Source organism: Mytilus californianus, unplaced genomic scaffold (genome assembly GCF_021869535.1).
Source record: "Mytilus californianus isolate M0D057914Y unplaced genomic scaffold, xbMytCali1.0.p SCAF_7, whole genome shotgun sequence".
NCBI classification, from domain to species: Eukaryota; Metazoa; Mollusca; class Bivalvia; order Mytilida; family Mytilidae; genus Mytilus; species Mytilus californianus.
Window position 1 is genome coordinate 58,588,716 of NW_026262723.1, and position 27,097 is coordinate 58,615,812.

The following is a 27,097-nucleotide window of genomic DNA, read 5'->3' on the forward strand; positions in this document are numbered from 1 at the left end:
GAAATAAGAGGCAAAATTCAGATCCAGATGAACATTATTTAATCTTTCTATGGTTTTATAGTACCGGTAGTAAAATTTTAACGATTTATATCAATATTTTAAGATATGACACCAGTTCAAAAAATTTGTCTTTTCTGACTTTTTTCAAACCAATGTTTCCAGATTGTACAGTATTACTATCAACACATTTCCTGGATGAGGCTGATATGATTGGAGACAGAATCGCCATTATGCACAATGGACAGATGATGTGTACTGGTTCTTCACATTTTCTCAAGGCCAATCTTGGCAGTGGTTATCATCTGAAAATAGCTAAAGGAGGTAAACATTTTCAAAGTCATATATAACTGATGATTTTGTTTATATAAATAAGAAGATGTGGTATGAGTGCCAATGAGACAACTATCCATCCAAGTTACAGTGTATAAAAAGTTAACAATTATAGGTCAAAGTATGGCCTTCAACACAGAGCCTTGGCTCACATGGAAAAGCAAGCTATAAAAGGCCCCAAAATGACTAGTGTGAAACAATTCAAACAGGAAAACCAACGGTCTAATCTAGTATGCCATAATGACTGAATAATTTTTGAAGATTTACTGATTACCACAAAAATATAAAAGTAAAATTAATTCAAACCTTAATATAAAAAAACAGCTGGTTTTCTTTTATGTAACAAAGGTATGCAGTGGCAGATTCAAGGTGATGTAGAGGGCATATGCCCCACTTTTGATTGGGAAAAATTATCATTATTTTGCTTAAAATCATCAATACACTCAGCAGTATTTTTACCATTTCTGAAAATTAACCCCTCCCTTTTCATCTTACTCTGGATCTGCCTCTGGTATGTGGTTTGATCTTTTGTGATATCAGTAAAACAGATAAATAAATACATATTAAACAATCTATTAGCTTGATTTCTTGAAATATATTATTTTCTAATCATTTTACAATAAAATTAACTCACAAAATTTTACCTCCAGACCGATGTGACCAGATGAGTGTTATGGGCCTGATCACATCATTGTTACCTAGAGCAGACATTGTAGAGGATATTGGTGCTGAGATGACTGTTGCCCTGTCTGCTACTGTTGCTAATGTTGACAGTTTACAGAAATGTCTTCATGAACTGGATGTGAAGGGTGAAGAATTAGGCATTGCTAGCTATGGAATTTATGACACTACACTAGAAGAGGTATATAACAAATACCTTTCATTCTATAGAATGATTTAAGAATATTAAATTACATCATTTTATGATTTTATGGGTCTTAGATGAGTCAGTGTCAAACACACAGGGGCCACTGTGTACAGGCTCTACTACAGTAACCATTTGTATACCATTTATTTTATTTTTAATGACAGATTTTTTTTGGTTGAGAGTGGGTGGGGGGGGGGGGGGATTTACAACATTACTTAAAGGCATTTTTAATTTCTGCTAAATTGCTTTCAAGTAACAAAGCAAACTTGTTAAGAAAACTATACTTAGATGAAATGTATCTACCTCTTATTACCATTTAAGTGATTTTTAAGGTTTAGCATAATCAAATATAGTGTTTTATTGTGTTTACAAGTGGGACCATATCAATGAACTGCAACTCTTAGCCCCCCTGGTTTTTTTGGTGGTAATCCTGTTACTCACTTGATAGTTTTTCTATGTAGTGTTTTGTGAACTGTTGTTTGTCTTTTCATGGTTTTTCATTGATTGACATGCTTTTGTTCATTTTCTTTGACATAAGATTTTTTATTTTCCCTCTGCCTTTTTTTTACACAATTCATTTTACATAATTTCAGTTTGGTGTTTTTTTAATGTAGGTTTTCCTGAAGGTTTGTAACATTAGTGACAAAGGAGTACAGTTAACAGAAGACGTGATGCACAGTCTGAGAAAACAAACTAATCTTGATATGCTTAAAAAATCAGAAGAAAGTGAACCGATTACTGATTATGACAGTGGAGGTAAGTGATAAATATTCTATCAAAAAAAAAAGAAAAGTGAATTTTCAGTCTGGCACACTTGAAGTTGAAGCTTCAAGCTGGGTTTTTTGGGGTTTTCTTTCACATTTTATTTCACCTTCCTTTAATACAGAAGTTTAAAAGTTGAAAAGAGTATTTTTTTAATGATGAAATATCAATTAAAAAAGACAAAACTAATTTCGATGCTTTCTTTATTTTAAAATGAATATTTCATAAGTATAACTTGAGAAAGATTTTGAAAGAACTATTTTTTTAAATGCTCACTGTTTTACTACTATTTTACAGAAAAAAGAACTAAAATTTTCAAGGATTTGCACTATATGAAATGGTACTATTCCTAAAGAAGCTTACTCGGAATTAAATTCATGTGTGAAATATTAAATAATATTTTAAAATAATATCCTTTAAGAGTAATTAATATTTATTTCAGAAGTCAAAGGACCTACATATGCTGACCCAAGGAAAAGAATTGGTATCTGCAGTCAAAGTTTTCAACAAATTGGAGCACTGCTTTTAAAAAGGTTCCATCATTACAAGAGAGATTGGAGAATGTTATTTGGTTTGGTCATTCTACCTTTGATATTTGTCACAGCTGGTCTTGGATTCTTCAAAATCAAACCTACACTTTCATCTCCGCAGTTAATTCTTACTCCTGCTCTGTATGGTCCAAATGCTTATGTTTTCCATCAGTAAGTATGACTTAAATGGAATTTTCTTTTTCTTCTGTCTGATAAAATCTAGAAGTTATTCCATTAAATGGATGAAATGGAAGGATTCAAACCTGTGTTAGTCAGTCAAATCATGTGTTCATGACAGCAAAATGCATGAAAATGAAAAATATTTAATAAAATAAATAACTTCTTCTTTAATTGAATAAACAATCTATGCTTTCATTTTGGGGAAATATGGCAAGAAGTTATATATGTTATGTACATAAAACTTATATTGTACTATTTTACCAGAGACAATGTGCAGTCACCAATGACAATGAAAATGAGGTACCAGTTAATGGCACCACCAGGACCAGGCACAACATGTATGGCTGGTATGAATCTAGGGTAAGTTTTATAAGTTTGTAATTTTACTATGAAATAAAACATTCGTCTGTCAGCAAAAAATCTGTATGCAGATGAAACACTTGATTTTCAGTTTTCACATAGAATGATTTTTATGCAAATTTTAGTTATTCTGATGTAGTAATGTGTTGTAACAACATGTTGTGGTAGAACTAAGTTTAAAGTAGCAAACAATGGAGAGCTTAGTATTGGAGAGAAAAAAAGAAGAAAAAGTTTTGAAACAATTTTTACTCTGTATTTACATTAAAAATAAGAAACATTCACATGGCTGCAGAAATATTGATTTTTTCCAATGTTCATTTCATATCATCAGAGCGCTTTAATATTTGGTTTTTGTAAAATTCTTGAAACAAATATTTTGTACGATATCATTAATTGATATCACTAAAAATAACATATTTTAAACAACTTTTCTTTTGAAATGCACACATCTGTTGATATCATTTTTCAGGTTCTGCATAATTTATATTATTGATTTTCTGATATAATTAAAAATCAAATATAAGATTCTGATGCCCTGAAATAGTGTGGAAATCTGAACGCTTAAGAAATATTAAAGTTTTAAATTGTTCTTAGATTGCCTTAAAATTTGATATTTATTATATCAAGGCTTTGGTCCTGAGATCCTTAGAATTTTCATCCTAATTAATTGGCATTTGCTTTGATTTTAGTGAGCCATATAGATGTGAAAATGCTGATACTTCATTCCACACTCCAACATCAGCTTCACCAGGAACACCTGAATGTCACTGTGCAGAGTCCAAGTACACCTGTAATGATCCAGCTAAATACCAATCTGTACCATGGATGAAGATGAATACAACAGACAAATTGCAGGATTTAAATGGTCACGATATACAAGATTACCTACTAATGACAAGATCAGAATTTACAGAGAAAAGGTACGTAGAACATTTTATTTTCTTACTAGTATCAAAATATAACAAAAGTTGTAGTTACAGTTTTATACTTTTTAAGATAATTTAATTTTGATAAATATATTAGCCTTTAGAACAATACCCTGCATGATTATTACACCATACAGAATAAGATATTTTATAACTCAGAAATTATTTACTAAAATTACGCATTCATATACAATTGTAAATAAATCATGGCTAAACTTAAGATACAGCATTACTTCATGTAAAATATGAAATGTTTTCTCTTTTGTTTCTATTTAGATACGGAGGATGGTCATTTGATGCTAATGGCACTAAGTTCAGAAGTACTGTTTGGTTCAACAACAAGGGACATCATGCTCTACCATCATTCTCCAATGCACTGAGTAATATCATGCTTAGAGCAATGGTTCCTTCAGGAGAAGAAGAACAATATGGTATGTAATATACTTCATGATTGTTTGATTCATTGGCAACTTGTCCAGAATGGTCAACTTATATCTTGACCATATTCCATCACTGAATACTGTGGATTCATTATAATTTGTTTGGTACTAGTTTTTGTTGATTTCGTGGGTACAGGTTAACCACAGATTTTTTCTTTTTTTTTATCATTATAACCACAGATTTATGAGTTCAACAATATGCAAATTTCTTTATGGTTTGTAATTTCATTATTGATATAGTTATGCTATGCTATAGTAGGATTACATGTTCTAATATTGCTTAAAAAACTGCTCAACTGTTAAATATTACATTCATTTTTACAGGTATAACAGCTTACACCCATCCACTGATGTTAACGGAGGGACAGTTAAGTGAGGATACCTTGTAAGTCAATGTCCTATTTCTTAACCTTGACAACATGTTGACACTGCATATATTATTTATTGCTTGTCATGTTATAAAACCTTGAAATGAATTTACTGTAAGACAGATATTTTTAATAAATATTGTTTTTAGGGAATGTACAGCCATGTAAAAAATAAGCAGGACTCCAAAGACACCATCTCCTTAAAATGTATTTTGAGCTTTATTAGCTGACTGCTTGAATTTGTATTTTGTTTCTTTTATATTTTCCAAAAATGAGCTTTTAGATGCTGTTTGGCAGAAGTTCAAATGATAGAAATGTGATAAAGAGTAAAATATCAAAAATACCGAACTCCAAGGAAAATTCAAAACGGAAAGTCATTTATAAAATGGCAAAATCAAAAGCTTGAAATGGAAAACAACTGTCATATTCCTGACTTGGTACAGGCATTTCTTTATGTAGAAAATGGTGGATTAAACCTGGTTTTATAGCCAGCTAAACCTCTCGCTTGTATGACTGTTGCATAGAATTCCATTATATTGACAACAATGTGTGAGCAAAACCATTAATGTTCACCACTATACAATTTATCATTCATAAGAAAAGTTGAGCATTCTATTGAATTTCAAAATGAGACAAAGTAATGAAATGGTCTGTTCTAGTGGCAAAGCATTAGAATAAAATCATTTCCTAATCCACACCAATCAGTCTTTTTTACCCTTTGTCTCGTTTGATCAACCTTATTTGTCTGAATTTTAACCTCTAACATTTATTTGACCTTTAGATTGCAAAAGGCAGCAGACTATGGTATCTCAGTGATATTTTTAGTAGCCTTCACCTTTATCCCTGCTGGATTGATGGTTTACGTGGTTAATGAATACACAAACAAGGAGAAACAGCTACAATTTTTGAGTGGAGTTGGACCTTTCATGTACTGGACAACATCTTTTCTTTGGGATATGGTAAGGATATTTCACTTAGCAAAAATATACGTTATTACAATTAATCATCAGATGAATTAATGTCATTATTCAGTTGCATGGCTTGTGCTCATGTTTGAATGATATAATGATTATAAAAATAAATTAAGTAATAAAATTTTAGCCATTTTCTCACAAAAATCGATGAAACCTTTACCTTTTATATTTTTTACGATTTGTACTAAAAAAAAACTGTGTTTCAGTTCTACATTTTTTTTTATATAATTTTATTCAGAATGTCATAACTGAAATGAATGTTGAACAGATACTGTAAATTCAGAAATTATTGCTGCATTTATTATTGCGATTTTGTCATTTTAGACCAAAATGTGATTATTATTTTTGCGATATTGAGAAAAATCCCGTTTCATTCATATAAAAAAATCCTAAATGCAAGTTTAACTTATTGCGTTTACAACCCTGTCGCATTTTTTGCAATAAGCAATAATAAAAACATCGCAATAATTTCTGAATTTACAGTATATCATATACAGTAAGAATGTTTCATAACAAAGTCAAACTATTTAATACATTGTGATCTCGTATGCCTGATAATTAGCTATTTGTTTTTTCCGATCTGCATCCGAAACAGATAGTCAGTCAACAATATTCTAGAAAAACCCTTGTAATAGATAACCTTTTGTTTACTCCTTTTTTGTGATTGATGAGCTTTGCTTTAGTTGCTTATATCAACATCTTTGGACACTGGCTGGTGGATAGTTGTCTCATTGGCAATCATACCACATCTCCTTATATTTATTTTGATGTATGTGTATGTAATGTTACTTTCACTTTTCAGTGTATTTATAGCATCATGATGGGATTGACTGTTGCTTTAATGGCTGCATTCCAAGGTGATGCCTACTGGAACAGAGACAATCTTTCTGCTACCATTACCCTCATTATATTGTTTGGGTATGTACATGTACATAACGGCCCGGTTGTTAAAAATCAGTTTGCAAAGAATTCACTGTGAAACTGTGTAAAATAAACACTAAAAGGATAAAAGGATTTTTTACATGACCTGCTTACCCTGGTTTACTATAGCGAGGGTATATAGTGATCATTTTGTCCTTTATCCGTTGTTCTATCTGTCCATATTTCAATTACACTTTCAGAGAATCTTCAGTGCTTATTGCCATTGCATACTCCCTATTTTTTTATCCTTGTTTTTTTTTAAGTTCCCCTAAGCAACACACAGAGTTTGTCAAAACTACAATACTACATTCCAGTATGTTCATACTTTGTCACCAATTGACAACAATCCCAATGTGTGTATAACTTATATACTTACACTGGCCACTATTCCAGCATGTGTTTACTCTATTTCATCCCAAATAAGCCATAATTACTTCTTTTACATGCTTTATTTAGTAATATATTGGCTATTATAATATAGTACCATATATTTCATGTAGATTTCCTTTTAGAGAATGAAAATGCTATATTTGTCAATATTTTTACTGGTCTTCCTTAATAAATATATTGAAAAAGGTAGAGGATTCCTGATGTATTAGAAATACTGCACCTTAATCCATATAGCATTCTATACTTTTTCCTTAAAGTTTGGTATGCACCAGAGAGGTATCAAGTAAAACAATATTTGAAATTTGCACACAAAGAAAAAAAAAAAACAATATGGAGGAAATGGATATTGCATCCTTACTGCTGGCATTAGAGATGCAGGAATTGGACTAAGTATCATCAATGTTGCTGTAATATTTGATACTGTATTCATGGTATTATAAAAGAGTTATTGCACTAATATTGAGGAATAATAGTGCAGTAACCCTATATTTTTCTGGTATGTCTATTATTTTATCACAGAATGGTCACATTCCACTATTATTATTGATTATTGTTCCATAGATTTAAGAAGATGTGGTATGAGAGCCAATGAGACAACTCTCCATCCAAGTCAAAATTTATAAAAGTAAACCATTATAGGTCAAAGAACGGTCTTCAACACGGAGCCTTGGCTCACACCAAACAGCAAGCTATAAAGGGCCCCAAAAATTACTAGTGTAAAACCATTCAAACGGGAAAACCAACAGTCTAATCTATATAAAAAACAAGAAATAAGAAACACTTATGAACCACATCAACAAACGACAACTACTGAATATCAGGTTCCTAAGCATGTTTATACTTAATTTTCTCACAAAGTGACCACAGTACCTACATACTTGTATATTTATTTTGTTACAGATGGGCCACCATACCACAGATGTATATGAGTATAAAAATTTTCAAGGATTCCACAACATCGTACATGGTTATGTTTTGTTTAAACATCTTTGTTGGAATTGTATCCATGGCTGTGATTTTTATATTGCAATTCTTTTCACAAATAGAGGTATGTTTCCATTTTTTATGAAAGAAAATCATTTCTTAATTTTCTACTGATGAATATTCGTATAATTTATGTATTCTTTCATATAAATTGCTTTGAATTTAGTCCACAAACTTTTAGGTAGGACACAGATAAAATTTGTACAGCTGGTGTGTAAAATATGCAGAACTGTATATTACTTTTTTGGTGAAAATGGTAAAAATATTTTGGTAAAAGCTTATTTTTCTTTAAAACCAAATTGCAGCTTTTGGGAAATTTTGAATGCAAAATCTCTAAAAGTATGACTTAAGACTTTAACACTAAATTTCCAAAAGTATGAGTAGGTCTTGAACACAATTTTGTACAGTTGTCGTGCTTCATATTATTAAATATGTTAATCATCTTATTTTTTTGTTGAAAAAATTTGATAAAAACTCAGTTTTCATCGTGGTAGAATATAATATCCAGAATTAAATGCTGGTGTCAAAATCTATATTTTATCCGTAGCCATTTTCAAAATGGCTTCCAAAAAAGTTATATTCAAGTGCTGAGATCAGATTTCAAAGATGTATGAAATCTATATACAATATGATATCATGAATTGATTTCTAGTGTCAAAAATTATTGATCAGCTGCTATTTTCAAAATATCATTTGACTGCTATTTTCATAATGGCAATAAGAATGTGAGAAACAACATTACTCTATTATAATATAAAAGTTTTCTATGCTCTATAGAACTGGTATAAATCAAATAAAAATGTGAAAGTCAAGCCCTTGTTGACAAATCAGTTTTCTAGTTTTATGTTGCTAACAGATTCAACCTTCAAATGTATAGTTATGAATTTAAAAAAAAATTAAGTTAAAATTAATATGTATGAATTTTTGTGTTTTACAGAGTGTTGAAAATGCATATCTTGTTATGAGACATGTATTGAAAATCTTCCCACCATTCAACCTGGTCAGTGGCTTTGTTGAGCTAATCTTCAACCAAATGATGTCAGACATCCTTGGTAGATTTGGAGATGATCCATACGTCTGGCCATTTGATTTTGATGTTATTGGATGGCAGCTGGTTGCCTTGGCGATAGAAGGCTTGGTATTCTTTATAATCACTTTATTGGTGGAAATCAGAATAAGCCACACTAGAAAGTAAGAACTGATTTGAATATGTCTTAAATATTTTCCACTTTACGTTAATCATACAAAAAACAACAGGTCAAAAATAAAAGCCAGCAATCAAAAATTTTTTAATCATATTTAAATAGAGAACTTTAAAATTTTGTTGGATATACTATATTAGCAATTTTTTCAGTGTACCAGTTTTTCGTTACAAAATTTACAAGCAGAAAATATAAAATAGATACTCAAATGACCGTCTTTAAGTAGGGAATGGAATAATTAGAAAATATGAATATTTTGTGATTCACAAAACAGTTTAAATTAGATTTCCAGAAAATTAGTAAGTCTAGTGTTGTCGTTTTCATCAATTTCAGAACAACGAGACATGAAGAGGAACTTGAATATTCTGATGCAGCTGTCTCTAACGAGAGAACTCGTGTTAATTCAGGCAATGCTAAAGATGATATTCTAGTTGTCAATAACTTAACAAAGGAATATACAAGAGGAAGGAGAGAATTTAATGCTGTTGATCACATTTGTGTTGGAGTTCCTCGTGGTGAGGTAAGGATTGTATTTACTATCCAGAATCTCTTATTACATTTTGCTAAAAAAAAACAAGCAGAGTCTTTTCTATATATTTTTTTGTATGTATATTTCCTTCTTTTTTTTAATTTTTAGATTTTTATAAATATATTTTTCACTAGACTTTGAAAAGTTTGTGTGTTTGGTTATATTTAATTCCAGTAAGAAAAATATCTGATTGAAATTCAATATGAGCTTTGTAAACAATTACTGTAAATTCAAAAATGATTGCATGCATTTATTGTTGCGATTGTTGAATAATGGCCAAAAAATTCTATTTTTTACAATTTGAGGAAATGTTGCACACAAATAATGCTATCAAAATTTTAAATGTGAGTTTTTATTTTTGCGAAACTATCTTGTCATAATAATAAAAACAATAAAAAATGAATCATACATTATTTTGTTTCCAGTGTTTTGGATTACTTGGTGAAAATGGAGCAGGTAAAACAACCAGCTTTAGGATGCTGACAGGAGACTTGCTACCAACTGAAGGGGAGGCAACTATTAAAGGGCATAGGTCAGTGCTTTCACAGTTTTTGACTATTCTTTGATTGTTGGAATTTCTACACAAGTATTTGATTCAAACCCTATAAATATAGTATTGTATGCATGTTCCCTTTTGGAATTTATACCCAATTATACCCAAGAATTTATTTCAATCCTTATAAATAAAGTATGTATCCTTTTAGGCCTATTTTGATTATAAGCTCTCCAAATATTAATATATCTTAGGTTTCTAGATTTATTGCTTGGAGCATTCATGAAGAATTAACCTGGAAAAGCAATTTGATAAAATTATACATAAACTTAGGTAGAAAGATTTGTTAAAAACATTTGTGTATTTGATACCTTGGATCTATGTACTCCTATATCATTCTAAGTTATTATAACTTCCTTCTAAATTAACCCCTCAGCTCTCAAAATAGAGTATTTTGTATTTTGATTTTAGGAACCCATATAGGAACTGAACAACTTTATAATATTTTTGCAAGGACTGATATTATTGAGAAAAACAATTCTTTAAATTTCAGAATATCTAGAGCAGATGCTAGCATTGGACAGGAAGTTGGTTATTGTCCACAAGAAGATGCCTTAGATGGTTGTCTAACTGGCAGAGAAATGTTACATTGCTATGCCAGGTTGAGAGGGTTGCCAGCAGACAGTAGAAAATATGTAAGAGAATTTATTTAACTTGTAAACTGTTCTTGATTTGGGGCGATTATGAGTTTGACACATGGTACAGTTAACTGTCTGCTGTTGAAGACCATAACCTGACCTCTATATGTCTTCCTTTTTATGCCCCTGCTGCAGCTGAGGGGCATTAAGTGTTACCCTTGTTTGTCCGTACGTACTTCCCAAAATTTCTGTCCCATGAATTTTTTCTAAGGAATTACAGATCAGGACTTTCTGAAATTTGGAATCAAGCATCATGTGAGCATGATATCCAAGGCTTCCAAAAAATATATGAGCCTGCCAGACATTTTTTTTATTCCAATTTTAATCCTGTAAGACTTTAAAATAATAAAAGGCAATCATAGTAATAATTTGGATATCATAAAAATGATTAACATAAAAACGATATTAAACTTCAGACTTTTGATATAAATTTGATGTTCTGATGTTAATCATTCGAAATGTGCAACACCAGCGTACTAACATCTGCTTTAGACTCTTTATTAATGCAAAATCACGCTGTCAGAAACTTTACTTTTGTTTTTAAAAAGCACATTTTCCAAATACGGAATGTTGACTTGACAATGGTAAAACACAGACCCAAGACAGATTCTTAAAATCAGTGTACGTTTACCAAGCACAATTGATTTTTACTAATTCTTTCCTCTTTATTTCTCCAGGAAAATGCTTGAAATGAATGTAAGAAAAAGGTATCAATAATTTATTAGCATTTTTGAAGAATTCGAATGCATAATTAAATCTCATACCTGTGCAAATGCCAGATATATACTAGTTCAAACAATGTGGTTCTGTCGATTTTTGGGTAAAGATTGCATGAAATGCAAGCAAAACCCTATGGGACTGACTTGATATCTAAATCTTCCAAGACTTGTCACTACTTTTGAGATACACAAAATATAGTGCATTGATCATAACATTCTAAACATCCTATCCATGACATTAAAAAATTTATCAATAAAATGTATGCTCAGATATTCCAGTTACAAAATGATGTTATACTTGTCAAGAAAATTACATAACTTGTGCAGGGTGCAAGAATCTAATATCTGTGCTAAATATATGAATGATGTCATTGTTTAAGTAATCTTTGAAATTGGATTTATCTTCCTTTGTCCATAATTGTAGTTGAATCAACTACAACCAATGATTTGTTCAATGCAATGTTTAATTTTACTTCCCACAGATAAATTAGAGCAATCTTTACCCTTCATTGCTTACAAACACTTTGATTACTTATAGTAGGTGTATCATTTACATGCAATAGCTCACAGTTCAATTTGTTTGATATTTGTAGGTTGTTGATGACATGATAAAGAAATTTGGATTGAAAGAAGCAGACAAATCTGTACACCACTATAGTGGTGGTATGAAGAGGAAATTATCTGTTGCCATAGCAATGCTTGGAGAACCACCTGTTGTTTTGTTGGTAAGAATAGGTCATGTTGAAATTTTGTGATAAAAAAAGATTGTGTTATATTGTCATTACATTTTGAAATCTTTTACCTGAAATAGGTAGCCCTCATACCTGCCATTTTTTTCAAAATGTCCATGGGGGACTTTAAGTGCAAGAGGACCTAATACTCTTCTTATATTGTCATAAGTGTTTTTAATCTACTTCTTCATTGTTTGGATGAGTATATATGTCCTTAAATACCCTTTTAATTCATTTGAATGCCTGTTTTGAGGTGTTCAGTTTATATACTAAAGTCTTTCAAAATTCAGGTCAACACCTCCCATAAAGCATGATAGTTGGCAGATCTGAACCCTAAATTTGTTTATATGCCCTTAAACACCTTGCTTGATCATAATCAGGGTAAATGTTCGTGATGTTTTGTTTAATACAAATAGGATAACAGCTGCTGTCTGTTAGATACTATAGCTTTCTGCAATGATGACTAAAAAAAAAAACAGTTTTAGTGAGATAAGACATGAAGAAATGAAAATATGGGTATATTCACATAAAGATATTTCATAAAATCTTGGGTTTGTACAAAAACAGTGAATTATTAAGTCTCCCAAACGAAGTTTGGGAAGACTTATTGTTTTTGCTCAGTTCTTATTATTATTATTATTCTTCTTCTTCTTCTTCTTCTTCTTCTTCTTCTTCTTCTTCTTCTTCCGCCGCTTTTAAATTTGAACTTGTCCGCACCCGTTCTCCAAAACCGCTTGTCAGATTAACTTAGGGTTTCACAATATGTTAGACTAACATGTCTAGTGGTGCAATCAGGGTTTTGTTTGTGCAATGGGGTTTATAAAGGGGTACTTTGAGGGGCAAAATGAAAAGAGGGTTTTACTATAGAACCCTATGGGATTTTATTTTTTTAAATTTTCAAATGATTATAAATTGAAAACCGTTTGTGATAGACACAATCTTTTTAATTGAAAATGTTCTAAATGATAAAGCCCTTTAAATGAAAAACAGGGTTAGTCCCCAGGGGTCACCCCCACCCCCTGCCATTTAAGAAAGTTCTAATACCTTGTAAGTGGTCAAGATCCCCACCCCTAAACCATATATATTCTGGTTTGTCATACTAAGATGGTTTGAATGATATACAGGGTTAGTCCCCAGGGGTCATCCCGACCCCCTGCCATTTGACAAAGTTCTAATATCTTGTAAATGATCGAGATCCCCACCCCTAAACCATATATATTCTGGTTTGTCATGATAAAGCACATCAAATGAAATACAGGGTTAGTCCCCAGGGGTCAACCCCACCCCCTGCCATTTAAGAAATTTCTAATACCTTGTAAGTGGTCAAGATCCCCACCCCTAAACCATATATATTCTGGTTTGTCATGCTAAGATGGTTTGAATGATATACAGGGTTAGTCCCCAGGGGTCATCCCGACCCCCTGCCATTTGAGAAAGTTCTAATATCTTGTAAATGGTCGAGATCCCCACCCCTAAACCATATATATTCTGGTTTTTCATGATAAAGCACATCAAATGTTATACAGGGTTAGTCCCTAGGGGTCACCCCTACCCCCTGCCATTTAAGAAAGTTCTAATATCTTGTAAGTGGTCAAGATCCCCACCCCTAAACCATATATATTCTGGTTTGTCATGCTAAGATGGTTTGAATGATATACAGGGTTAGTCCCCAGGGGTCATCCCGACCCCCTGTCATTTGAGAAAGTTCTAATAGCTTGTAAATGGTCGAGATCCCCACCCCTAAACCATATATATTCTGGTTTGTCATGATAAAGCACATCAAATGAAATACAGGGTTAGTCCCCAGGGGTCACCCCCACCCCCTGCCATTTAAGAAAGTTCTAATATCTTGTAAGTGGTCAAGATCCCCACCCCTAAATCATATATATTCTGGTTTGTCATGCTAAGATGGTTTGAATGATATACAGGGTTAGTCCCCAGGGGTCATCCCAACCCCCTGCCATTTGAGAAAGTTCTAATAGCTTGTAAATGGTCGAGATCCCCACCCCTAAACCATATATATTCTGGTTTGTCATGATAAAGCACATCAAATGAAATACAGGGTTAGTCCCCAGGGGTCACCCCCACCCCCTGCCATTTAAGAAAGTTCTAATATCTTGTAAGTGGTCAAGATCCCCACCCCTAAACCATATATATTCTGGTTTGTCATGCTAAGATGGTTTGAATGATATACAGGGTTAGTCCCCAGGGGTCATCCCGACCCCCTGTCATTTGAGAAAGTTCTAATAGCTTGTAAATGGTCGAGATCTCCACCCCTAAACCATATATATTCTGGTTTGTCATGATAAAGCACATCAAATGAAATACAGGGTTAGTCCCCAGGGGTCACCCCCACCCCCTGCCATTTAAGAAAGTTCTAATATCTTGTAAGTGGTCAAGATCCCCACCCCTAAATCATATATATTCTGGTTTGTCATGCTAAGATGGTTTGAATGATATACAGGGTTAGTCCCCAGGGGTCATCCCAACCCCCTGCCATTTGAGAAAGTTCTAATATCTTGTAAATGGTTGAGATCCCCACCCTAAACCATATATATTCTGGTTTGTCATGATAAAGCACATCGAATGAAATACAGGGTTAGTCCCCAGGGGTCACCCCCACCCCCTGCCATTTAAGAAAGTTCTAATATCTACTAAGTGGTCAAGATCCCCACCCCTAAACCATATATATTCTGGTTTGTCATGCGAAGATGGTTTGAATGATATACAGGGTTAGTCCCCAGGGGTTCCTCCCCACCCCCAATGTTCTAGTATCTTGTAAATGGTCGAGATCCCCACCCCTAAACCATATATATTCTGGTTTGTCATGCCAAGATTATTTGAATGATATACAAGGTTAGTCCCCAGGCATCACTAATGCATATAACTTTACTAGACCAAACCAATTTTCACTGGACGTTGCGCAATGTCAGGCGACCCTGGGAATTACGAATTATGGGAGCTTCGTTTGGGAGACTTCGTAACAGCATCCTGTTACAATCATTTCTTGTTCTCTGTCATTTTTTAATATTTGCTTAAGATAGCTTAAAATATTTGCTATAAGTGAACTAACACTATTTTTTTATTTTACAGGATGAACCAACTACAGGTATGGATCCTAACACTCGTCGTCATGTCTGGAATATTTTATTAGCAGCTGTCAAAAATCAACAGTCAGTCGTTCTTAGTTCACACAGGTAACCAGTACTACTATTACTTTAATTAATCTCAAAACATTTTGTTATCTTGAAAATGCCAGAGATGAATAATTCCCTTATAAATTTATTTCTGTTAATTCAGAAATTAATGTGTGCATTTATTAATGTGAATCCTGGATATCTGCTAAATGTGAAATCTATTGACTATGGTTGCAAAAATTTAATGAAGGAAAACCATTTCTAAAACTATGAATGCGAGTTTTCATGGCCCCGCTGACTCAGGTCAGGGCCATATAGTTTTACCTGTCATTCCGCAACGAACAGTTATACAGACTTTTTTCTAAACGCCTTCACATATTGAGCTGATTTTTAATATGTGAGCCTACTTTGATGAGTTACAGATCGAATTCATGTTTGGTTCCACTCTGCTGATTTTTACCGAAATTACTGGTTTTGAACTTGGAAAATTACCACTCTTAAAATTAGCTTTAAGCTTTTTTTGCAAGCAGGGACATTCATGTCATCCCAACACATCTAGTTATTTTTGTGAACCTGATACTGCTGCATTTTTTCGCAATATTAAAACATTGCAATAATTTCTGAATTTATAGTATATGTCTCTGAAATACAATTGAATTCCTATAAACATGTTAAACTGAACACTTAACCACAAACTTTTTTATTCATTGTTAATTTGAAGGTGTAATGCATCATAAGTTTTGTCTGAAAGACATATAGTGATACAAATGTAATAAGGAACACACATTATCAATAAAGTGCAGACATTTTAGGATTTTTTTTTACATTTATTTAGTATGGAGGAATGTGATGCATTGTGTACCAGGCTGGCTATTATGGTGAATGGTGAATTTAAATGCTTGGGTAGTCCTCAACAACTTAAAAACTTGTAAGTTTATTCATATATTAATTTTCAACTGTTTATTGTTTTGAGTTTTAAAAAGAAACCTAGAATGTGTGCCTGTTGAAATTTGTTGGATTAAGAATATATTGAACAGCATTTTGTGAACCAAGTTCAGACAAATTATTGTTTCTTACATTTTGATTTCTTTTGCAATGGAAGAAGAAATGAAAGTCATCACCAATATCATAAAAAGAGCAAAAAACTACATATTCTAAGGTTACACAGCTACTTTTGCATAGGTACTATTTCTGTACAAAAAATCTGTAGTACTGGAAATCTACTTTTAATATTCAATTTTGTTACTTTAAAATTATTGTAATATTTAAGTACCTGTATTTTACAGTACTTGATTTGTACTTGAAATTTAAGTACTATAGATTTTTGGTTACACCGTTACATGTACATTTTCAGCATTTTGAAAGTTTTTCTATTTAAAATCTCTTAAAGTTATGATGTTCAAACATGGAATATTGTGATCACTGTTGGTATTATTTCTGTACCAAAATTTTAAGTACAAATCAAGTACTGTAAAATACAGGTACCTAAATATTACAATAATTTTAAAGTAAAGAAATAGTACTAAATATTAAAAGTAAATTTCCAGTACTACAGATTTTAAGTACAGAAATAGTACCTATGCAAAAGTACCAGTGTATGAGGTACTTTTTATATATCTACTTTATTCAAGTTCCAAAATATGATGATATATTCTAAATTTTGTGATAAGTTTATGAACTTCAATATAATGATATCATGTTATTGACTGAGCTTTTGTTGGTACAGTCGACTCCACTTAATTGCATACCGCTTAATAGCATAATTCGGTTAATTGCATAGTTTTCTCCTGCACAAAACCATTTCCCATTCATCTAATGTTAAATTGTCCGGTTATATGCATAGCTCTACAAGTGGCCTTTCGGTTTATTGCATAGAAAATTATCGCCATCTAGATATGCTTGGTTAAGTCTATCGAAATTTTTGACCGGAAACGGCAAGTTGGTGAGTATATTTTTCTTGAATGCATCATTATTTTCATTATTTCATATTTACTTTTGTGTTATTCAAATAAAGTTTTAAAACCGTTTCTTTCGTGTTTATATGATTGAATTTGATTTAAAAATAAACCTCGATATCTACCAAGGTAAAGTTTCCCATTGTTCTATTTTAAGCCTCGAGGTCATAAAATTGTCAAACAGGTAATTGTTGTAAAAACACTGACCATTCTATCTAAAAAGGTGTAATTAATTGATTGGATTTCACACACTGTCAATAGATTACATTTGGGGTGAAATTCAAAAACAATAACGCCTGCTAATTATCGATCATTATCCAATGTGAACTCCCGTAATTGGGCTTGGGGTGATCTGCATTTATGTTAAATATTACAGGGCATTTATATATGGTTCAAGAATTTTATACATCAATCATTTAATTTTAATATATTTTGAAAAGAGCATTTATTTCTAATTATTATATTTTCTCACTTTCAATACTCGTGTCCAGCAAATAACCCGTATAGGGCCTCTTTACTGCTTTGCATATACGAAACTAACGAAGTCAAATAAACAGTGTTACTTCACTCTGCAAGCTGTAAATATTGTATATCAAAGGCAGTTTAGTACACATCTATTGTTAAAATGATTATAAACTGTGTAGTTTTGTTAAACAGTTCATTTTAATCAAAGCGTAACAATGTACATTGTACATACGGGTCATAGAAACAAATCTATTTTTAGAACGAATTTATTTTCGTATCCCAGGTAAACTGGTAAAGGAAACGTCGGTACGCAAATAAACTAAAACAAAATGTGTTTATAATCTTTATTGAAATAATACAAAATAAAATAACGTGAATGACAATAGACATATAACTTTTATTAGAATAAATCAACATTCAATATGTTGTAATTGGATTATAGACATTCATCTTTCTTCGGGGATTTCCTTTACTGATCTGTTCTATCGATGTTATTTGACTCCGTAATTTGGCATTTCGGATATAAGCATACTCCGCTTTATTGCATAATTTTGTCTAACAAATAGGCTATGCAAATAACCGGAATGTGTCATTGTTGGCTTGTCTGATAAAGAGTTTATACAAAACTGAAAAATATATAGAGAAACATATGCTCTTTCTGTTATATCATGGATAACACCACTTCTCCCTCATCAATTGTTTATCTTTAGCTTTTATTTTAACTTGCTCCCTACAGCACACTTGTTGAAAATCGGTAAATTTAACTATTGACGGAAAAAAGATTGGAACCCACTCATAACAATAGATTATGTATATGTGAGGGTCTGGATGGGGTTCACAAAATAGAGAATAAGTGACAAAAAAAAAAATAAAGAATAGAGAAAAGTGGGGTGCTGCTAAAATATAAAGAATAGAGAATAATGGGCAATATTAATAAAAATTATAGGAAAATGACCTTAATAATTTAAGAATACATAAATGAAGACCCCTATCAAGACCATCCTATATAATCATGGTCACTGAATCTTCATTTGTACCAGCAGTTTTTAAATTGCATTGATTTCATACATTTCAGATATGGTGATGGCTATATTGTAACAGTTTATATGTCTGGTTTATCAACAAATAAAGTTAGAGTACGAGATTTCTTTTTGTCAACGTTCCATGGCTGTCGAACGAGGGTGAGTTATTTCCCTTTACCTGTACAGATTTTTGCTCTGCTTAGATCAAGTTGTATCCCTTTGATTCGACAAACGTTATTCTCTATGCTTTTTTGTCGAGCCTTCGACTTTTGTTGAAAAAGCGAGACATAGCGATCCTACATTCCGTCGGCGTCGTCGTCGTCGGCGTCCACAAATATTCACTCTGTGGTTAAAGTTTTTGAAATTTTAATAACTTTCTTAAACTATCCTGGATGTCTACCAAACTTGGACAGAAGCTTGTTTATGATCATAAGATAATATTCAAAAGTAAATTTTGTAAAAAAAAAATTCCATTTTTTCCGTATTTTACTTATAAATGGACTGAGTTTTTCTGCCAGGAAACATTACATTCACTCTGTGGTTAAAGTTTTTGAAATTTTAATAACTTTCTTAAACTATCCTGGATTTTTACCAAACTTGGAGAGAAGCTTGTTTATGATCATAAGATAGTATCCAGAAGTAAATTTTGTAAAAAAAAATTCCATTTTTTCCGTATTTTACTTATAAATGGACTTAGTTTTTCTGCCAGTTAACATTACATTCACTCTGTGGTTAAAGTTTTTAAAATTTTAACAACTTTCTTAAACTATTCTGGATTTGTACCAAACTTGGACAGAAGCTTGTTTATGATTAAAAGCTAGTATCTAGAAGGAAATTTTGTTAAAATATTGTTCCATTTTGTTCCATATTTTACTTATAAATGGACTTAGTTTTTCTTCCAGTTAACATTACATACAGTCTGCAGTTTAAGTTTTTAAAACATTTATTAGATTCATAAACTATCCTGGATTTTTACCAAACTTGGACAGAAGCTACTTACAATCAAAAGATAGTATAGAGAGGAATATTTTTATTAATTTTTTTCCTCATTTTCGTTGAGCCTGTGACTAACAGCAAAAGTAGGCGAGACACTGGGTTCCGCGGAACCCTTACGAATTTTTTTTAAATTCAAGCTGGCAGTTTGAATTTGTTTCTTTAGAAATTATTTAATTAAGACATCGAACCTCAAAAATTATTTATAACACTGCTTTTGCCAAATGTAAATCTTGTGTATATAATGCAGAATTTTTATAACATAGAAAATGACTTCATTTTATATATTATGTCAATTTTGTAGGATATTTTGCCAGTAAGTTTGGATAAATGAAAATATTCAATAATTGCATCAATTGGCCAGAATTTATACAACCTATATTCTGCTTATATAATACGTGCTTGATAATTGAAATCTAGATGTCATGGAACAGTTTTTCATTATAATCATTAAACAGTTAAAAATAAAGGAAAGATGCATTATGATTGAACACATACTGTACATGTATTATATATATATATATATATATATAGTTTAAATGTGGAATTTCAGGAAGAGTTTATATTCTGCCATACCTTGCTAGTTTCTAATATAAATGCTAGACTAATTGGCAGTTTTTGTGGAGCTAGCTAACCTATTTTTGTACTGTTGGATTGTTTTACTACCTTGTTTATTTATAGTTATGGATCTTTATTTTTTTTGTTTTACTTTGTAATATAAAAGAATATATGAGTCTTAATACAAATTTGAGGTTATAATTCAACTAAAAAGTACAAAGCATTTTACAAATTTATTCCCAGGAGTCACTTGTGCCTTCAGTAAGTATATATGTTTGTAAAATACACAATTTTTCATGAATATATTCAAAACTATATGTCTGGTGTTTTACATTACACAAATTGAACCTAGATTTTAGGGTCTTCAGATGTCAATACACTTCCTACACATGTTTATCATTTTGACCTTGACATAGTAGCACTACCTCAATAATTCTTTCTTTTTATTTTATATTTTCACTATGTAATCCTATGTTTTTTTCTAATGGAACCAAAATATATATTACTTTTATCTCGACAGACTCCATACTAATATTGAAATAGTGTAAATATTATGATGTCTTAAATTTTGCTCATTTATGGAATATAGGGCATCTTCAATGTCAATCACTTATGGAATAGGGTGCGGAGATTTGTTGTATTGGATTATATAGTTTGAGTTTCACCCTATGAATCATTTTTTGTACGTGTGTAATTAATTTTTACAGCTTTTTTATGTTTACTTACTGTCAATAAGGAAAACAACACATGCATAAGATATTAATAAATAAACATCTAGCCAAACAGTTTTCTTTAGATATTTATTGATAAATCTGTAGGTTTACTTTTAAAGTTATTCAAGTAATGATGTTACACATTAATTTTATACCATGATGCTTTTCATCATTTTCTGATCCTTACAGTTTTGAAATCTTTAAAATACATATCTTTAACTCAAAATTATATTATCATAATACTCGATTATATTCCTAATTAGGAAATATCCTTTTCTTGCAAAGTATTTTGAGCCACACTTGATCAGGTAAAATTAATTAACTATTACAGTGCTGCATGAATCTACTTCTATATATTTTATTATCAAAGTCTATATAAGCTATAAGTACTTGAAAATTATCAAATTTCATTTTCATTTAAAATATTTTATCGAAATATTGGTAAGGTTTTGTTTTTTTTATTTCTAGGAGGATCACCATGGTGTATTACAAATTGAGATTCCAAAACACAGATCTTCAGTATCGGACATATTTGTACATCTGGAACAAATAAAACATCAATACAACATCATGCATTACTCCGTTTCACAAACAACGCTTGACAATGTAAGTGTATATACTGTAAACCAACTAATTTTTGTGATTAGAAAAATATCGTGAATGTACACCTTTGTGATTTAGTAAAACACAGACCTTCCTTATATAGATACATCAAGAAAATAAGAAAAATCATGACAATAAATTGTCCTTATATCTGCTAGAAAGGGCTTGGTGCCAAATTAAGTATCAGCGAAAAAAAGTTGGTTTACAATAAGTGATCATTTGATATGGTTGTTGGTCACATAAAAAGTTTTAGCAAATATTATTTTCATATCCAGATCATGACAAGTTCTTATTATATTTTGTTGTCACTTTTAAAACATAATGAAATAACCTTATAATCAGCATAAAATCAAAAACCAAAACAGAGCAACCCTTAGATTTTAATAATGGTGGTTCATAAAGGCTTAAACTATAAAATAGATAAATCATATTAAAAAGTGTCCTTTTAATGAACGTTTATTACAAGAGATTTTGTCCTACTTTTGTAAAGACATTTGTGGCTTGTTTGTTTTATGAAACACTATAATTTGTGTTATACAATTTGTTTATGACAAAATTATCTTCTCAACATACTGTTAGTAAAAACTACATCAAGAAGATGTGTGACAAATCTTTATTTAATATTTTAGGTGTTTTTGAATTTTGTACGGGATCAAAATGATGGTGTAGTACCAGAAATATATGAATCAAGTTCCGAAGGAAGTACCTCGGAAGACACGTGGAATGAAGGTTCTTCAGAGGCCTTTACTAATCCTCACTATGCTTACAATAATGAAGGTTTTACAACAGAAAAAGACTCTCTTCCTGTCAGATATAAAGACTACAACAAAGATGGTAGACATAGTCCCCTTTATGCTACAAAAATGTGATTTTTATTCAGTGCAAAGCCAAATAAAAATGTTTTTTTCAGTGACATGGTTTCAAAAAAGTTTTTTGTATGAAATTTACAAACAATTTTGCTAACAATTTATGGTGTGCAGGTCCAACTTAGTTTTATAAGAGGGGATTTGTAGATATTATTCCTTCTGTGATTTCACCAAAGAGATTAAAATATTTATTGTATCAGTCAAAAAATTATACAATTTGGTTAAAATAATCCATTAAAATACAGTAAAACACAACCTAACTGAACCTTCATAATTCAAAATCTATGTCTTGGGTATCAGGAATGAGGACTTGTGTAAACTGAATTGTCTGTTCCAGAATATAATGCATTCTGGGTAATATTTTCAAAAGCATAAAACCAAAACCATGTGGTTGGGTAAAAGCTTCCCAAACAATGGAAATTCAACCAAAGATGTGACATTATTCTCATTTGGGGGTATAAGAAATTAAATAACCCATAGTCCTTTAGATTCTGAAATGGTGAATTCCCATCTTATCAAAACAAAACATCTTGTCACAAAGGGTTTCAGTTAAGTAAGTTTAATGGTAACAATTGGTAAATAACTGTACATTGAAAATTGAACTAAATATTTCCTAACTAACAAATATTTATGTTTTTTTTTCATGGTTTCCAATGAGATTGGGCTTTGAGTGTCAGTTTGTCAACATGTTATAGACCAGTGAACTTTAATAAGAAAATGGTATCTAATTAGAAATAAAGTTTCCTAACTTTCTTGTATTATCTACAAGTTTTAAGCCATATAAATCTGAGAACTGAAAATGAGAAATTATCTACATAAATGATGTTACTGTAGGTAAATTATATATTTACTTATATTATTTCACCATATGCTATAGAAAGGGGAATCTTTGTTTTTTTTTTATCATGTTTCTTAATTTGACCATTGTTTTGTTCATGAAGGAATATTTTTTATGATGTTTCTTAATTTGACCATTGTTTTGTTCATGAATGATTTTTTTTATGAAGTTTTGTGCTTGTTTTTTACTTGACTTATAGCATGAGATTACTTTGAAAATGATTAGTATATATATATTTATCTATGTTTTTCTATTGAAATTAAACAATGCAATTGAACTTTTGTTTTATACACTTTTTATCAATGCAATACATGAAATATCTATTTATGGTTGTTGTTTTTTTTGTCTTCACTAAATATAAATAAGGTTATGAAAAACATTTTGTTTTCTAGTATATTTCTATTATCAATTTAGGCCATACTTAAAATGTTTCTAGATTTTCCATGGACCTGCACAATTTTCATTATTCACTTTTTTAACCATTTGATACAAAAAACCTGGGAAACGGTTTTTTATAAAAGAAACAAAAACACAATAAAATGTAAAATTTGGCGAACTGCTCCACATTTAATCTGTTAATACCACAGATGTGTGTATTAACAGATTAAAAGTGTGAGTAAAGAAAAGGGCTTTACAAGCACGGAGTGTTTTAAATAACCAAATATTTTGTCTTTTTTAAAGCCTCCATAGGATAGTTTATATCAATGCAAGATTATTTTTTATTTTTTGAAATATGTAATTTATATTTCCTTGTTATTGTTGGTTGTTATTGACAACATGTCTTTTTTTTTTATTCCAATGCAAAATGTCAGTCTGGTGCAAAATAACTTACATTTTAAATATATGTTAATTTCTGTTGATTATATCCTGTATGTGTTATTGATATTTCATTGTGTTAGAAATGTATAACAAGTTATCTATGTTTAAAAAAAAATGTAGATTTCTTAAATTTATATCGTAGAAAGCCTAGTTTTGTACCCTAATTAACTTAGTATGCATTCAAAGAGATTTCATAAAAGAGTTGTGAGCTTTCAATATTAGTGTATCTTTTTATGCTTAATAGGCGACCATTCTTGAAAGAGATTTCAAATCAGAATTGCAAGCTTTGAAAATATCATATATACTTTTTTGTGTGCAATAAATGAATTTGACATTCCACAGCTTTACAATGACAGACCTTATTTTTTTTGCAAATTAACTCACATAAATAACATTTGATCTGTTGATCTGAGACATCCAACTTCCTCTCTTGTTTGTGACAGAAATTTCATGGGGGGAAATATTTCACACTACTAAGTACAAAGTTGAAAGTTCATCTATTGCAAGGGGTAAACCATTGAATCTAGTAACAGATAAAATTAATGGGAAAACAATATCCTTCATATAATTATGTACAAAGTTGAAATTCATATATTTAAGGGGTAAACCATTGTATTTAGTAACAGTCAAAATTAATGGAAAAATATCTAGTTCCTGTAAATGGAGAAAAACTAGAAATACACATATTGAAAGGGTAAACTATTAGGGAGCTACCATTTGTTTTTTATGGGGAGGCTAGGATGAAATTTGAAAAAAAAGGCAGGACAGGAGTTTTGAGTAAAAAAAAAGGCAGGATGAGCAACTTGGCAAAAAAAAAAAGGCAGGACCGAATAGAGTGAAAAATAAAAAGGCAGGACAGAGATAACAACTAAAAAAAAGGCAGGACAGAATTTTTCATCCTAGCCCCCCATAAAAATCAAATGGTAGCTCCCTTATATCCTCATCCTTGACACATAATCAAATATAACCAAGAATTTTATCATACTTCATCATCCATTTTGTCTCAACGTCTGTGATAATATTCTTCATGATACATAATTTGTTATGAATTACTATTTAACACTTAGTAGACTAATTATTCAATTTGATATAACATTTTAATTTAACCATAATATATAAGAATATTTTCAACTTCCCAAATATTTTAATCTCCAGGTTACTGGGAGGAAGGATATAGCAAAAGTCTGTCCCTCCGTCCTTTTAAAATTTCTTGTTTACACAATAATTTGAGTAAAACTGACTGCAAATAAAATCATCTTGAAAGAACATTAAATGAAAGTTATTAGTCAAATATTTTGGTGGAAAATCCTAGCTTGGAACTGAAATTTTTTTATTAGAATTTGCTGCATTTCAAAATTTTTTTGTATGACTGCTGTAAATTTGTATTCGATGCATATTTATGTTTTTGGCAAAGTTTATTTTACTTTGAGTATTATTCTGTATGTTTCATTATTTTTGTGAAATTGTTAAAGTTTTACCTATTATTTCATTCTAATTTTAAGCATTTTGAAAGAGGAAATACCTTTTATTAAAGATATACTCATTTATCATGTAAATGCTCGGACTTAAAAAAATGTACAAGGTTTTTTTTCAATCGCTTCCATTCTTAAATACCCAAATATTTTAAGAGATAAACATGTTAAAGTAATAACTTTCAGTCAGCTGAACTAATAGTGATCTATAATTACTTTCATTCACATCATTTGGACTCATTGGCAATCATACCATATTTTTATATTATGTACCTGAGTGCATGTGTACCTTTCTGGTTGTGGTGGTCAAATCTATTGTCATTCTATCTTGTTCACTAAACAAACTCATTAAACATTCTGCATTTGTTATTGCATATCATTGTATTTCTCAATGTTTTCATCAACCCATAGGTTTCAAGATTGAAATGTTTATATTTGATTTGTTTTTTATACAATCTGACCATAAATATATTGTTTGATAGATGCTTATATTTTATTAGTTACTTTATATATTTATAAATAAATAAATGACTTTCAATATACATTGTATTCTTTGAATTCCAATTACTGAAATATGAATAACAGGAGATGTGCAATATACATCAAGAGACATGACATGAGACAGAAAACCAACAGCACAAAAAATAAAAGATATTTTGAGGTTAAAATAGGGTCTTTACAGTAAGTGTCTACACAGTATATCAAGCTCTATAAAAATTGTAAATAATTTCAGGCCTTTTAGAAGAAAAAAACTTCGATCATGATTATCTTACTCAGACTTAGAAATCAACCAATCAAAACACTGGATTTGGTGTTTCGAGCACAAATTTTGTACTCTTGAGTAATGAGTTAAGTTTTATGACTGAGAGCTCAGGACTGAAGAAAGACCCTTGTTGATCTGCTGTTATTTTTATGCCCCCGCCGTAGCGGAGGGGGCATTAAGTTTTACCCTTGTCCGTCTGTACGTACATACGTACGTACATCCCAAAATTGGTTTCCGTTCTCTAACTTGAGTTTGCCTCAACCAAACGTTATGAAACTTATACATGATGCTAATTACCACAAAACACAGATCAAGTTTGAATTTTGGTGGTGTCACTTTAACCGTACTAGAGTTATGCCCCTTTATAAATGGAAAAATGGAAAAATTTTAGTTTCCATTCTCCAACTTAAGTTTGCCTCAACCAAATGTTATGAAACTTATACACAATGCTTATTACCACAAAACACAGATCAAGATTGAATTTTGGT

At 31.0% G+C, this 27,097-nt stretch overlaps 1 protein-coding gene across 1 annotated transcript in view; it reads left to right on the forward strand.

Moving 5' to 3' along the window:
• LOC127708507 (uncharacterized) overlaps positions 1-26,388 on the forward strand; it is a 107,697-nt gene extending 81,309 nt beyond the window's left edge. Inside the window, exons 79-100 of the mRNA XM_052213398.1 lie at positions 163-321; positions 981-1,192; positions 1,813-1,954; positions 2,403-2,661; positions 2,935-3,030; positions 3,720-3,950; positions 4,233-4,387; positions 4,721-4,781; positions 5,546-5,723; positions 6,541-6,656; positions 7,950-8,097; positions 8,971-9,224; positions 9,569-9,755; positions 10,190-10,296; positions 10,811-10,952; positions 12,268-12,399; positions 15,499-15,602; positions 16,378-16,470; positions 19,038-19,143; positions 20,779-20,796; positions 21,717-21,854; positions 22,481-26,388. Of these exons, the coding sequence (XP_052069358.1) occupies positions 163-321; positions 981-1,192; positions 1,813-1,954; positions 2,403-2,661; positions 2,935-3,030; positions 3,720-3,950; positions 4,233-4,387; positions 4,721-4,781; positions 5,546-5,723; positions 6,541-6,656; positions 7,950-8,097; positions 8,971-9,224; positions 9,569-9,755; positions 10,190-10,296; positions 10,811-10,952; positions 12,268-12,399; positions 15,499-15,602; positions 16,378-16,470; positions 19,038-19,143; positions 20,779-20,796; positions 21,717-21,854; positions 22,481-22,720 (3,278 nt within the window). The 3' untranslated portion in view covers positions 22,721-26,388. The remainder of the gene's footprint in view (positions 1-162; positions 322-980; positions 1,193-1,812; positions 1,955-2,402; positions 2,662-2,934; positions 3,031-3,719; positions 3,951-4,232; positions 4,388-4,720; positions 4,782-5,545; positions 5,724-6,540; positions 6,657-7,949; positions 8,098-8,970; positions 9,225-9,568; positions 9,756-10,189; positions 10,297-10,810; positions 10,953-12,267; positions 12,400-15,498; positions 15,603-16,377; positions 16,471-19,037; positions 19,144-20,778; positions 20,797-21,716; positions 21,855-22,480) is intronic.
• The last annotated feature ends 709 nt before the right edge of the window (positions 26,389-27,097 follow it).